This window comes from Schistocerca gregaria, chromosome 3 (assembly GCF_023897955.1).
Source record: "Schistocerca gregaria isolate iqSchGreg1 chromosome 3, iqSchGreg1.2, whole genome shotgun sequence".
Classification (NCBI taxonomy): domain Eukaryota; kingdom Metazoa; phylum Arthropoda; class Insecta; order Orthoptera; family Acrididae; genus Schistocerca; species Schistocerca gregaria.
In genome coordinates this window covers 755,412,297-755,425,032 of record NC_064922.1, presented here as the reverse complement: position 1 = coordinate 755,425,032, position 12,736 = coordinate 755,412,297, and the positions used below count along the sequence as shown (strand labels likewise).

The window sequence follows — 12,736 nt, the reverse complement described above, 5'->3', positions numbered from 1 at the left end:
TGGCTTCCTAAAATCATGCCCTGAAATGAAGTCCATTCTGTCTGAGATTTTGCCCACCAAACCCAGAACAGCTTTTCGTTGTCCTCCCAACCTTCACAGTATCTTATGAAACCTTACTCCTTCTGCATCCATCCCCCTACCCTGTCGCTCATACCCCTGTGACCATCCCCACTGCAAAACTTGCCCTTTGACCCTCTTACCACCACTTATACCAGCCCTGTAACTGGCAAAACATAGACTATCAAATGGAGAGCCACCCGTGAAATGATACAATATATATATCAGATTGTAAACACTGTTTGGCCTTTTACATCGGCAAGACTACCACCAAGTTATTAATTATGATTAATGACCATAGGCAGAGGGTGTATACTGGCAATGCACAATATCCTGTTGCAGAGCGTGTCCTACAACATGACAGTCATGACCTTGGTGTCTGTTTCACCACACATGAAATCTGGATTCTTCCCCTAGGCACCAGTTTCTCAGAACTCCGCAGGTGGTAACTGACACTAAAACATGTCGTTTGTTCTCGCCACCCACCCGGCATTAACTTACATTAACTTCTTCAGTCCCACCATTTCTTCATGGTAGCTATTCCATTCTTCAATCCGTTTTATAGTTTTCTACATTTTTCATCTCCTTATCTGTCAATTTTTTGCCCTCACACCTTTATCACATACACTGAACTTAGTTTTTCATTCTTTTCACGATGCACAATGTTTTAGCAGTAATCTCTATCTACCATATTAACCTACCTTCGACCCTTAAGCTCTCATGTTTTCAAATCTCATCCGATGCAGTCCCCAACAATCAGTCTTTCCTTCTAATCCCATCTGGTAAGGCTCCTCTGACCCTGGATTCAAAGTAACTTTTCCACACTCTAAACCTTTTTCTAAACCTCACCAGTCCTTTTCCTCGAACCCTCTTCCTTCCCTTTCAACACTTCTGCAAAGAGAAAGAGCCACTGATTCCAAAAGCTTGCATACGTAATACCTTTGATAGGTGTGTTCCCTGCCACCACTTGACAAGAAGATTTTTTTATCTACCTAATTACATTATATTTTCAAAAAATAATTATTTTTGTCAATAAATGTACGTGTTGTCTGTCCATGTACACTGCTATAATTCCACAATCCACCTATCAGGGTTATACAATATGGTTTTGGTTTGGAACTGCATGGTTTGTGTTAGAAGATATGGCTATTAAAAGAGAGCATCACAGTAGACTCCTTATGTGAAATCAGTGAAACAGCTTAGAATCAAATGTCAGAGAACTCTTTCTAGAATATTCATGATTGTTGTAGAATAATCCAAAATGTTATAGAATCATCCAGAAGGTTCAAGAATGTTCTACAATGTTCCAGATTATTAGGATAGATACAAAATCTACTCATCAAGAGCTGGCAGAACACACACATAATAGACAGTTGTAATTGGCAGGATTTCGGAGTGAGTGGTTCCTTCTTCAGGCAGAAGGGTTGAAGGGGAAGGAAGAGGGGTGGAGGAAAAGGACTGGAGAGGTCTAAGAATAGGGGTTGATTTTGGGAAAGTCACCCAGAACCGCAGGTCATGGGTAGACGCGGGTAGGGGTATACTTACTGTATGGATGAGAAGGAAAGACTTGATTGTTGGGGACTGCTTCGGATGATATTCACCACATGCGCCACCTGGATTCTTCCCCCGGACACCAGTTTCTCACAGTTCCACAGGTGGGAACTAGCACTACAACATGTCCTTGGTTCTTGCCATCCATCTGGCCTTAATTTACGTTAACTCAGGCATGATATTTAAGCAGTAATACCTGTCTGCATTTTACCCTGTCTTCCACTTTTAACCTCTCACATTTTCAAATCTCGTCCGATGCAGTTCCCAATAATCTGTCTTTCCTTCTCATCCCGTATGGTAAGTTCCATGATGTTTAATAATGGTCTCAAATGTTCTGTTAACCTCTTGTGGCGAGGATATATTCCAACTTAGAAGGGTGTGTGAGGATACTTTTGGAAATCAACTAGAGCAGATCAAGAAAAAGAGAAAGTGTGATAGAAAGTGAAATAATTCTAAGCAAAACTGAATTGTTTATGTTAATATTAGTGTGTTAAGTATGTTAACACTTAAAAGAATGCCAACATATGAAAGAAGAGGAGAATTGGCCTGTGGTGAATTGAAAAGAAGGAAGCACAAAGAAAAATGAGGAAAAGAAACAGATAAGGAGCAAGATACACATTTACCTTAACAACAATTGGTTCAATTGGCTCTGAGCACTATGGGACTTAACATCTGAGGTCATCAGTCCCCTAGAACTTAGAACTACTTAAACCTAACTAACCTAAGGACATCACACATCCATGCCCGAGGCAGGATTCGAACCTGCGACCGTAGCAGTCGCGCGGCTCCAGACTGTGCGCCTAGAACTGTGAGACCACCGCGGCCGGCCCTTAACAACAGAAGAGAATGAATAAAGAGAGAGGAAACTTAACAGTTGAAAACAAAATGAAAGTAGAGACACATAGCAGGCAGATAGTGAAACTGCTGAAAAAATCATGTAACAAAATTAATTAAGCAGTGTTGCAGTCAGTGAAGTCTGTGAAAGACAATAGAGTGACACTGTGACAAACAATTAAAAGCAGATATTACTGTTTGGTAAGTGAAACATTCCTTTATGATACTGTTAAGACTACAACACACACAAACTTGTCACTGGCATAACAGATCATGTGTGTCAGTTCTGTACTGCCAAGAAATTCAATATAGAATGCATTTCATGAATAGAAAAATTTGATTGACATCACTGGAAGTGCCTCCACCAGAATAATTACATTACATGACTAGATAAACTCTAGAATCAAAGCATTTTCCACAAAATATTTCAGTTTACAATGCTCACTTTCAAATGACATCATTTGGTGATACTTCAGTGAGCAATGAATAAAATCAATTCAAGCCTGTGTTTTCCATTAAAAGGCAAGTTTATTATCGAGTGGAATCATTGCTACTTTTATCAAACATTGCCGATTGAATGAACCTCAGGCTCTCAAGTCAATAAATTTGCCGCTGTAATGATGACAGTCTGCGGAAACACATCTTTCTCACAATGCACTTCAATATACACTAATTTTTGTAAGAGGAGAAATGGTTTCCATTTCAATTCGAAAAAAGTAATACAAAATACAAGTGTAGGAATGAACAGAAAAGTAACATTGATGGAATTTTACTATTGTCGCATAATGATCAGAGACGACAAAGGATACAATCACATACCCTATTTCCATCATTTATTTTGTGCTATAACATGCCAATTCTATGGAATAACATGTTCCATTTCTAATCATTTAGGCTGTCGAAAGATGTTCATGAAAACCTGAAATGATGTTTAGGCAGCTGCTAAGTGTGGAACATCCCTCTGTGCCTGCTTTGGTTTGCCATATGCACAGATTTGGCGTAAAATGTGTCACCTCAGAACCTCGACAAGGTGCGACAGTGAGTGAGTGTCTCCACTTGATTAGGAGGCCTGCCTACGCTTTGGCGTCACAGTCTTGCGGTGCCTTGGAAGTCGCAGAGTAAAGGGTACAGACAACAATGTCAACACATGAACAGTTGAAGGTTATATACGGGAACTGTCATTCTGTAATGTCAAATGAATACAGCATACGTGTTATGATCTACTGTGAGCTACAAATTATGAACCATTATTTATCACCCACAACTATAAACAAAATTGTACAGTGGAAAAATGCTGTTGTAATTCAGAAGAGTTATTGTAAAAGTGACTGTCATTTTAGTACCTTGAATATCACCTCCCTCTCATCACCTGTCCACTGCAGAAGGTGAAAAAGTGACAGCATTGTATAGCAGGTCCACTACAGCAACTAACTTCAAGAATGGTGACCACAAGATACTTGTAAGGAAAAGGTGGCACCCATATCAGCAGGGAAACAGATCGTGCATGTAGTAGAAAATACCGAAAACCATTCATGTGTAACACTTCAATTTCAACAGTTTTTAGCTGATACATACACAAAAGCAGAGAGAGAACAAATGATATTCATGCAACAGACCAAAAGAAACTGCGTGCATATGAGTATATTACTTTCAGAGATAGAATCACAAGTGGCAGCAACATTGCCAACATTGGAATACTAACGATTTTTTGACAAACTTATATAGGAAGCCCATATGAAATCCAAAATTAGACATTTTAAAAAAGCTTAGAAACAAGCCTGGGACAATTGATGGAAATAAAGGGGACACAAATTGTATTTAATAGAAACAGAAATTTGCCACACTGTCAAACCTTCCACAATGTCCAGTACCAAAGTTTAATTTGCACAACATACATTCTACAGACTCTCCATTACCAGTGACAGTAGGAATATGGTGTTTCATATTTTTGTTAAAATTACACTTTCATTTTGGCATCATGAAACAGTGATTGTACAGATTCAAAACGGGCATGTATCCACTATAACATCTTCAGACAGCTTACCACAACAGAAAAGGAAATTCTTACTGTCTAAGCCACCAATGCTTTCTAAAACTGTATTGATTCCCAGACATAAGCTTTTCGCTCTCACAGAACTCTTCTTAAATTTGAACTCAAAATATGCTCAGGAATTCTGCAGCATATCAATGTTAGGGATATTGATTTGTAATTTTGCGGGTCCATTCTTCTACCCTTCTTATATACAGGAATCACCTGTGTTTTTTTTTTCTTGTTGCTTCAAGTGTGTCAAAGAGCACACTACTAAAGCTGTATTCACACGTTATGGGGTTGTTTTTTCTACCCAGATATATTTCTATATTTAGAGCAAGTTCCCTTTCCAAACACTAACTAGAAATATTGTCTAAGTCATATTGTATCCTACAACACTCACTCAACCACAACAGCTTCCTGTACACCAAAATGTTGTCAGCAAACAGCAACAGACTGCTGCTCAGCCCATCCATCAGATTACTGATGTACATAGAGAATAACAGTGGTCCTATCACACCTCCCTGGGGCACTTCAGACAATACCCTTGTCTCTGACGAACACTCATTCAGTTGCACACTTTCCGGAGTTGCTACTGTTGTTATATGTAACACACCGAAATCTCACAAATTCATCATGCTATGGCTACTACCTACCACAAAAGCTTTCCAAAGTCACCCTTAACATCTAACACTATTGCCAAATAGGTGACCCTTGACAGATCAAAAATACCTCTGAATGCTAGTTGTAATATTATATGTCAAACTAAACAGAGATATAAATAAAATAGAAAGAAACATTCCACATGGGAAAATTTTATTAAAGAACAAAGATTCCATGACTTACCAAACGGGAAAGCGCTGGTAGATAGGCACAATAAAAAAACACACAAACACACACACAAAATTTCAAGCTTTCACAACCAACGGTTGCTTCATCAGCAAAGAGGGAAGGAGAGGGAAAGATGACAGGATGTGGGTTTTAAGGGAGAGGGTAAGGAGTCATTCCAATCCCGGGAGCGGAAAGACTTACCTTAGGGGGAAAAAAGGACAGGTATACACTTGCGTGCACACACACACATATCCATCCACACATATACTATTTCACCTCCCCTTCAGCTACACAAAAGTAAAATGCTTTCTGCATCACATTACCTGGATTATAATGATGAGATTCAACAACAGCTCGAACACCAGATGTAAGTTGCAAAACAGCACCCAAGCTTGAAACTGATGAGACACAACCTTCAACCACCATACCAGGTTTTAGATGTGCTAGTGGCTCATTCTTCTCACTCAGATGGTGTAATATTCGCTGCTTGTCATGCAAATAGCTAGCCAATAAGAGCACACCATCCTTAAAAGTAGATAAAACATAATTAACTGCTGCACAATTATGTCCACAATGATGGTAAGGCAATCAGCTGCATCATGAGACAATTATACAAGAAAGGACAAGCATGCAAAGTTAAAAATTAATATTTTGACATCTGTTGCAGACACTATCCTCAGCAACGCAATTTTTCTGAAGAATGAAATGCCTGCCCTACTTATAATAATATTCTCAATTTATCTTTTTCTTCTTGCTTTTGTACTAGTGTAGTGCTGTTTTTTCTTCCCACATCTGTTTGTGATATATAACAAACTCCAACAGTTATAAGGACATTAAGAGGTTCTTTACAACCGTCAAAGTTAAATGTTATTCTTACAGGTGTTTATTTTTAGTCGAGGAGTGTAGATAAGATATTTTCTTGTGACAGAGACAAGTGTCACTGTACAAGGGTCACTAAAGATGTCACAACTAACACACAAATGCAATTGCAGTGTTTGTGACATCACTGGTATTGATGAATACTATTAGTGAACTTACGAATTTAAAATTTTGGAGCTTTTTACCAAATTTTTAAAAAGTTATTCAAAATGTGTCAGTGGCCATATTTCAGTTGAATGAAGAAATCTAGGCAGTTATAAAGCATAGCACACAGAGAGAATAATATTACTTTAAATGAGATAGTTGTTTGAAAACAGCTTTCTTTCACATGAATTAATGATTGTGTACAGGATATCTGATAGTCTCTCCCTATTTTTTAAAAGTTTTAATTTATTTACTTATGAATCAATTTTCTTAGAACTACTTTTGTAGAATCAGCACTCCTCGGTGTTAGCTTCAACACCATTTTTCTTTTGTTTCAGTTGAAAAATGCCAACTCTGTTGAGTTTGGAAGTACGGGCCAAAATGGCAGTTCGTTATGATGTCTGGAGATCTGTGGTGCAGTACAAAGTTGGTGGAGCGCTGAATGAGGGAGCCATGCATGCAATGCTAGATGCAAAAACAGTTAAAAATTACCACTCCAAATTACTAACGACATGGAGTGTTGCTGATGCAATAAGATCAGGAAGATCAACTTCAGGGACACCAGAGAATGTTGATAGAGTTTGTGAAATGTTCACAAGGAGCCCTAAGAAATCACTGCATCAAGAATCTCCTGAAAGTGGTCTTTCACGTTATTTAGTTGCAATGGTTCTTAAGAAAGATATCACTTTTACACTGTGGAAGCCATATTATGTGCAGAAATTGTTTCCTGATGACTGTGACAGAAGAATGGGATTTGGAGAAAAATTCTTGTGTTGGAATGATGATTGGCCTGAATTTTTTGAGAACATTCTGTGGATCAATGAGGCAGTTTTCCACATTGGAGTATTTGTAACAGACATAACTGCCATTATTGGGCAGATAAAAACCGACATGAATGTATTCAAAAAGCACAAAGGTGTCCGAAGGTAACAGTATGGTGTGATACGTTACACAAAGCTGTTGATCTGTTCTTTCTAAGGAACACAATGAATGGCAAAAGATACCTGGAAATGCTGCAAGATCGTGTCTGGCCAGTAATTTCACAATGGAACAACTCACAGCTTCACTTCATCCAGGATGGAGCACCTGCACATTTTGCAAATGATGTCTGTGAATGGCTGCATGATCATTTCCCAGGTCATTGGATTGGAAGATGTGGTACACATGAATGACCTGCCCACAGCCCTGATTTAATGCCTTCCAATTTTTTTTCACTGGTTGTGGGCTAAGGAGGAGTTATACAAGATAAACCACAGAACTAGGATGAATTGGAAGCAGTAATATCTAATGTGTTAGTCAATGTTCCACTTAACATGTTACGAGCAGCAGTATCGTACATACCAGTTCATTTCAAAAAATTTTTAGAGAATGCTGGAGTTTATGTGGGAGTGAAAATTTATGTTAAACAAAAGCCCAAGAAGTGTTGTTTGTAACAAAAGTAGTCCTAAGAAAATTGGTTCATGAATAAGGAAATTATAACTGTTTAAAAATAAGGAGTGAGTTATCAGACATCCTGTTTAAATATTTGATGACTACATAATTTCAATAATTTCTTTCTATTTCAATATGAATCCTGCTTCAAGACAACTTTATTTACAAATTGAGTAAAACATTAAATGCAACTGTCTTCCACTCTAGTTAATGCCCGCCCCCCCCCCCCCTCACACACACACACACACACACACACACACACACACACACACACACACACACACACACACGGTAATCAACGAGGTATTTCACTATCAGGGATACTGGATCAAACTTACCATGCCCCATGCCTTAACTTCCCACTGACCTCTGCACAGTCCCTTCTGCCTCTGTCCTATCTGCTTTTCCCAGTCCACTCCTTAATGTCTTTTGTACAACATCCAATTCCCGTTGCCTGTAGCCAGAACAAATTAACCAGTACGGAAACCCATGTCGTATGAGCATACTACCTCACCCTTCCAGTCATCAGTCACCCCTCCCCAAACCTCCTTCATACACACTGCCCCTCCTTTCTCTACTTGCCCACTCCAGTGATACAATCCTCTAACCCAGTCAAGTTGCAGTGTCAGCAAATTCTAGTTAATTGGGACAATGTAACCTTGATTTGTTTGTTTGTTTGTGTGTGTTTGGGGGGGAGGGGGGGGGGGGGGGAGGGGAGCGCTTCGGCTCTTTAACGCTAAAGCAGCATTCGTACAAAAGTTAGCAATGTTCTCTGTCTTGTTTAAGTGTCCATTGATGACAACAGTTCAACTATACAATGGGTTGTTACCTTTACTCCTTACATTATTTATGATTAACCATTTTCCTATTTAAATTAGACATGTCTTCTTTTATTCAGTTTTGCATTTAGCGGCATTGTAATGTGCTGTAGTCATTTCCACCCTGCTATATGGTTGCAAAACCTGGACGTTATATTGCTGTGATCTGTAGAAACTAGAACACTTCAATCAACAGAAGCTAAGATATATCATGAACGTGAAATGGGATGACTTCTATCCAACATGGCTGCTCTTGAAATAGCAAAAATGTGTAGCATGGAAGCTCTTATCATTGGGCATCAACTCAGATGGGTCGGACATGTCCAGCGGATGAAAAATGACAAGACTTCCACACCAAATGCTGTACAGTGAAGTGAGCACAGGTAAAAGCCCACGAGGTGCCCTTCTCAAACATTATACGGATCAGTACAAGAAAAATCTGAACAATTTGAACATTGATCCACGTAACCGGTCCACAATAGCAGAAGATTGAAGTCGCTGGCACTCTGTTACCTCAAATGCTCTTCAAAACTTTGAGCTAGAACGTCGAAGAATGGAGAATGACAAACGCCGGAGATGTAAACTCCTCCAGGCTCAGCCACGTCCTCCACCTTCCATCAGCTGTAATGTCTGTGGCCGCCTGTTCCACACTACGATTGGATTGCTAAGCCATCAACGACACTTCCATGCTTGAACCGTGACAAAGGAAATCTCAGGAGAGAAATGAAAACTCGGATACGAGTATCAGCCGCTGCCACCGACGACGACAATGTGCTTATTTCATCTTTGATCATTTTGCATGCTATTGATGTTAATAGTTTGTAGAAATTGAATAATAGATAATGCTACGTATAACAATAAAGAAAACAGTTAAATCCTTTAGATTTGCGTACAAGCATACAATGAGTATAAGCTAAAATTTTAGATCTTGCTTTGCATAATCAAAAAATTCTTCTATGGCATCAAAAGCTTTCTTTTTAAGCCAATTTTGTAGAAAATTTCTAAAAGCTCTTAATGAGGCAGAATGTGCTTCTGGCAGAAGTACATTGAACAGCTCTGCTCCATGATATGTACAACTACTGTGAGTCTTGCTTATTCTTGTAAAGGATTGCTCAATTTTTCCTTTAAAACATTGATTGTGACAATGAAATGATTGCCTTATATGTAGCTCTCTTGGTTTTCTTTTATGCAGACTAGACAGTTAAACATAAATAATGATGGAACTGTCATGACACCCAGTTTCTTGAATGGCAGCCTACATGATAAATGTTTTTGAGAATACTCATTATGCATCAGATAGCGTCTTTCTACCATGTAAAAGCTCTTTTTACTCCAGTGGAGCTGTCCCAAAGCAGTATGCAGCATGTTATGTGGCTATGAAGAAATGCATAATAGGAGCTGAGCATCATGCTTTCATTCACACATGCTCTAAGTTTATGTAACAGATAAATGACTTTTGATAATTTAGTGCTTATAGACTCTGTGGGGAGCTTCCAAGTTAATTTGTGACCTAAGCGTGAACCAAGAAGTTTAACCAACAATCATTTCTGGTATCACGTAAACTAAAAAATTATATTTTTGGTTTTATTTTGATTTGCATTTAATCCATTGTCTTTAAATCAATTACTTGAAATTCTTAAGTTAGCTCTGCTTTGTTCCTCTAGGTCCTTATGCCATTTCCAGTTGCAATGGTACCATCAGTATACAGAACAGATTTACATGGTATGATACTCTGTAGGTCATTAACATAGATTATAAACAATAAGTGTCCCAGTACATAGCCTTGGGGCACACCTCTTGAAAGACCTAGGAATCCAGAGCTCGTACCATTAAAGTGTACAACTTCTGTTTCCTATTACAAAGATGTCATTCTATAAGGGTGAGTTCCATATCTTGAATGTTGCAGTACATAAGTTTATCTATTAGGATCTGATGACTCACAGGGTCAAATATCTTGCTTAGGTCAATCAGTAGGGCATCAACAGATGATTTTGCTTCAAAGGTACGGAGTAATGTACAACAGCTTGCAGTGTGGATGAATTTTGCCCTGAAGTGATACTGAGTGTTGGTTAGTGTTCCACTGCATGTGAAATGGTTCTAAATTTCCTGGTACATGTAATATTCTACTATTTTCGAAAGTGTTGGTATATGAGAAATAACGCAGCAGTTATCAACACTTGATTTGTCTCCTCCTTTATGGAGAATGATAACTACTGTTATCTTTAAGCAGGCTGAAAAAGAAAAACTTATAAAAATCCAATTTATTAGTACACTGAGTTGTCAAAGAGTGATCAAAATATAATGTCTGCTATCTTTTTACTGAGAAAATTAGACAGGCCATAGAAATCCTGTTTTTGAATTGCTGAATTGTTGCTATAGTTAATAAGACATCAGTGACTGCAGTTTGTGCCCACTTGAATGATGATGATAAAAGTATGTTGTGGGATATGAATAACTTTGTTTTTTTTATGTTTATTAATGCCTGGCTTATAGCAGTCATTTTGTTGAGTTGTGTGTCCTTTGTTACCAGAAGTTGCTCATTTCACTGTGTGTGACATTGTCACAAGTGGCACTATTAGTATTACCCAGTTCCTGATGTGTACTGCACCTCTTGTTTAGTTCTTGTTTTTGTTGTGTTCTTTGATATGTTAGAGGGATTGATAACTTGTGTTCTTAATGTTTTGAGGTAAGGTGTGAACCAGCAATATAAACTTATATGATTACTTTTTCTTGGTTTCCCTTTGTGTCTTTTTAATATTTTGGGGCAGCATTTATTACACATAGAATTATTACGCACATTAGAAACAAGATTGACAAAGCTGTTGTCAAAAGTTTCATCATCAACATTTGTAAACTAAGACAGGACGTTTGACCATTCTATCACACACAGTGTCTGAAGGCAGTGAGAATCTTAACAATTTTAACGTATTTTGGTTGTTCAAATTGCTCTGTGGGATTTGTTGTCAGCAGTTTCAACCATATCCCTTCATGATTTGATAGATATATGGTATTACGAAGCCCTATTTCATAAATATTTCTTTCTATGAATGAGATTTTCACTCTGCAGCAGAGTGTGCACTGATATGAAACCTCCTGGCAGATTAAAACTGTGTGCCCAACCGAGAATCGAGCTCAGGACCTTTGCCTTTCGCGGGAAAGTGCCCTACCATCTGAGCTACCAAAGCACGACTCACGCCCGGTCCTCACAGCTTTACTTCTGCCATTATCTCGTCTCCTACCTTCCAAAATTTACAGAAAGTTTGGAAGGTAGGAGATGAGATACTGGCAGAAGTAAAGCTGTGAGGACTGGGCGTGAGTCATGCTTCGGCAGCTCAGATGGTAGAGCACTTGCCCGCGAAAGGCATAGGTCCGGAGTTCGAGTCTCGGTCGGGCACACAGTTTTAATCTGCCAGAAAGTTTCATTTCTTTCTATATTTGTTAAAACATTGTCCAGACACGATAACTGTTTTGTTGGCTTGTTATTTGCACAAAATGTTATTGTGTGACCTGAGAATATAAAGCAAGAAAAAAAGTGTTTTTTTTTTTTTTTTTGTTGTAACCCTAATGTCAGTGTCAATAACCCCAAAGATTAAAATTTTATGATGACTGTATTTTTGCAAGTGGGAGATTGTTATATCTAGTATCTCTGTGAAGACATCAACACTGCTGTCAGGAGTGTGGCATAAAGACACTACAATTAAAGTGAGACCTGGCAATAATATAGCAGCAGACTCAAATACACTTTCAATGCAGAAATTACTGACTTCAAGATTAGTGCATTTTACCAAAAGGTCATTGCTGATGTATGTTGAAGTACCTTCATAGTTGTTCAACTTCTACAAAACTTGATACTAAACAACAGCTTGAAGGCTCATACAAATACTGTCGATTCTCTCCTAGGATAATACTAAAAACATCTACCTTATTTTTTAAAGATCTGATGCTGACATGCAAAAATATCAGTGTGTTATTACAAGACAGCAAGAGGTCTGTCCCACCTGAATGTAATCCACTTTGTCAACACAGTCAGTCTCCACACTTAAACTAAAAAAAAACTGAGGCAAGATTGTTGATCCCATCCTAACATTATTTCCTTTGCATATGAAATGTGAGGCTTGTTTACAATTATCAAACCACTTTCTTGGTTACTATATGTTTACCA

At 38.3% G+C, this 12,736-nt stretch overlaps 1 protein-coding gene across 2 annotated transcripts in view; it reads right to left on the bottom strand.

Annotated features, from left to right (window-relative positions):
• The window catches only part of LOC126354287 (protein RRP5 homolog), a 172,636-nt gene that overhangs the window by 51,050 nt on the left and 108,850 nt on the right, over window positions 1-12,736 (bottom strand). For both annotated transcript variants that reach the window (XM_050003831.1, XM_050003832.1), the window contains one exon: window positions 5,626-5,827. In XM_050003831.1, the coding sequence (XP_049859788.1) occupies window positions 5,626-5,827 (202 nt within the window). The remainder of the gene's footprint in view (window positions 1-5,625; window positions 5,828-12,736) is intronic.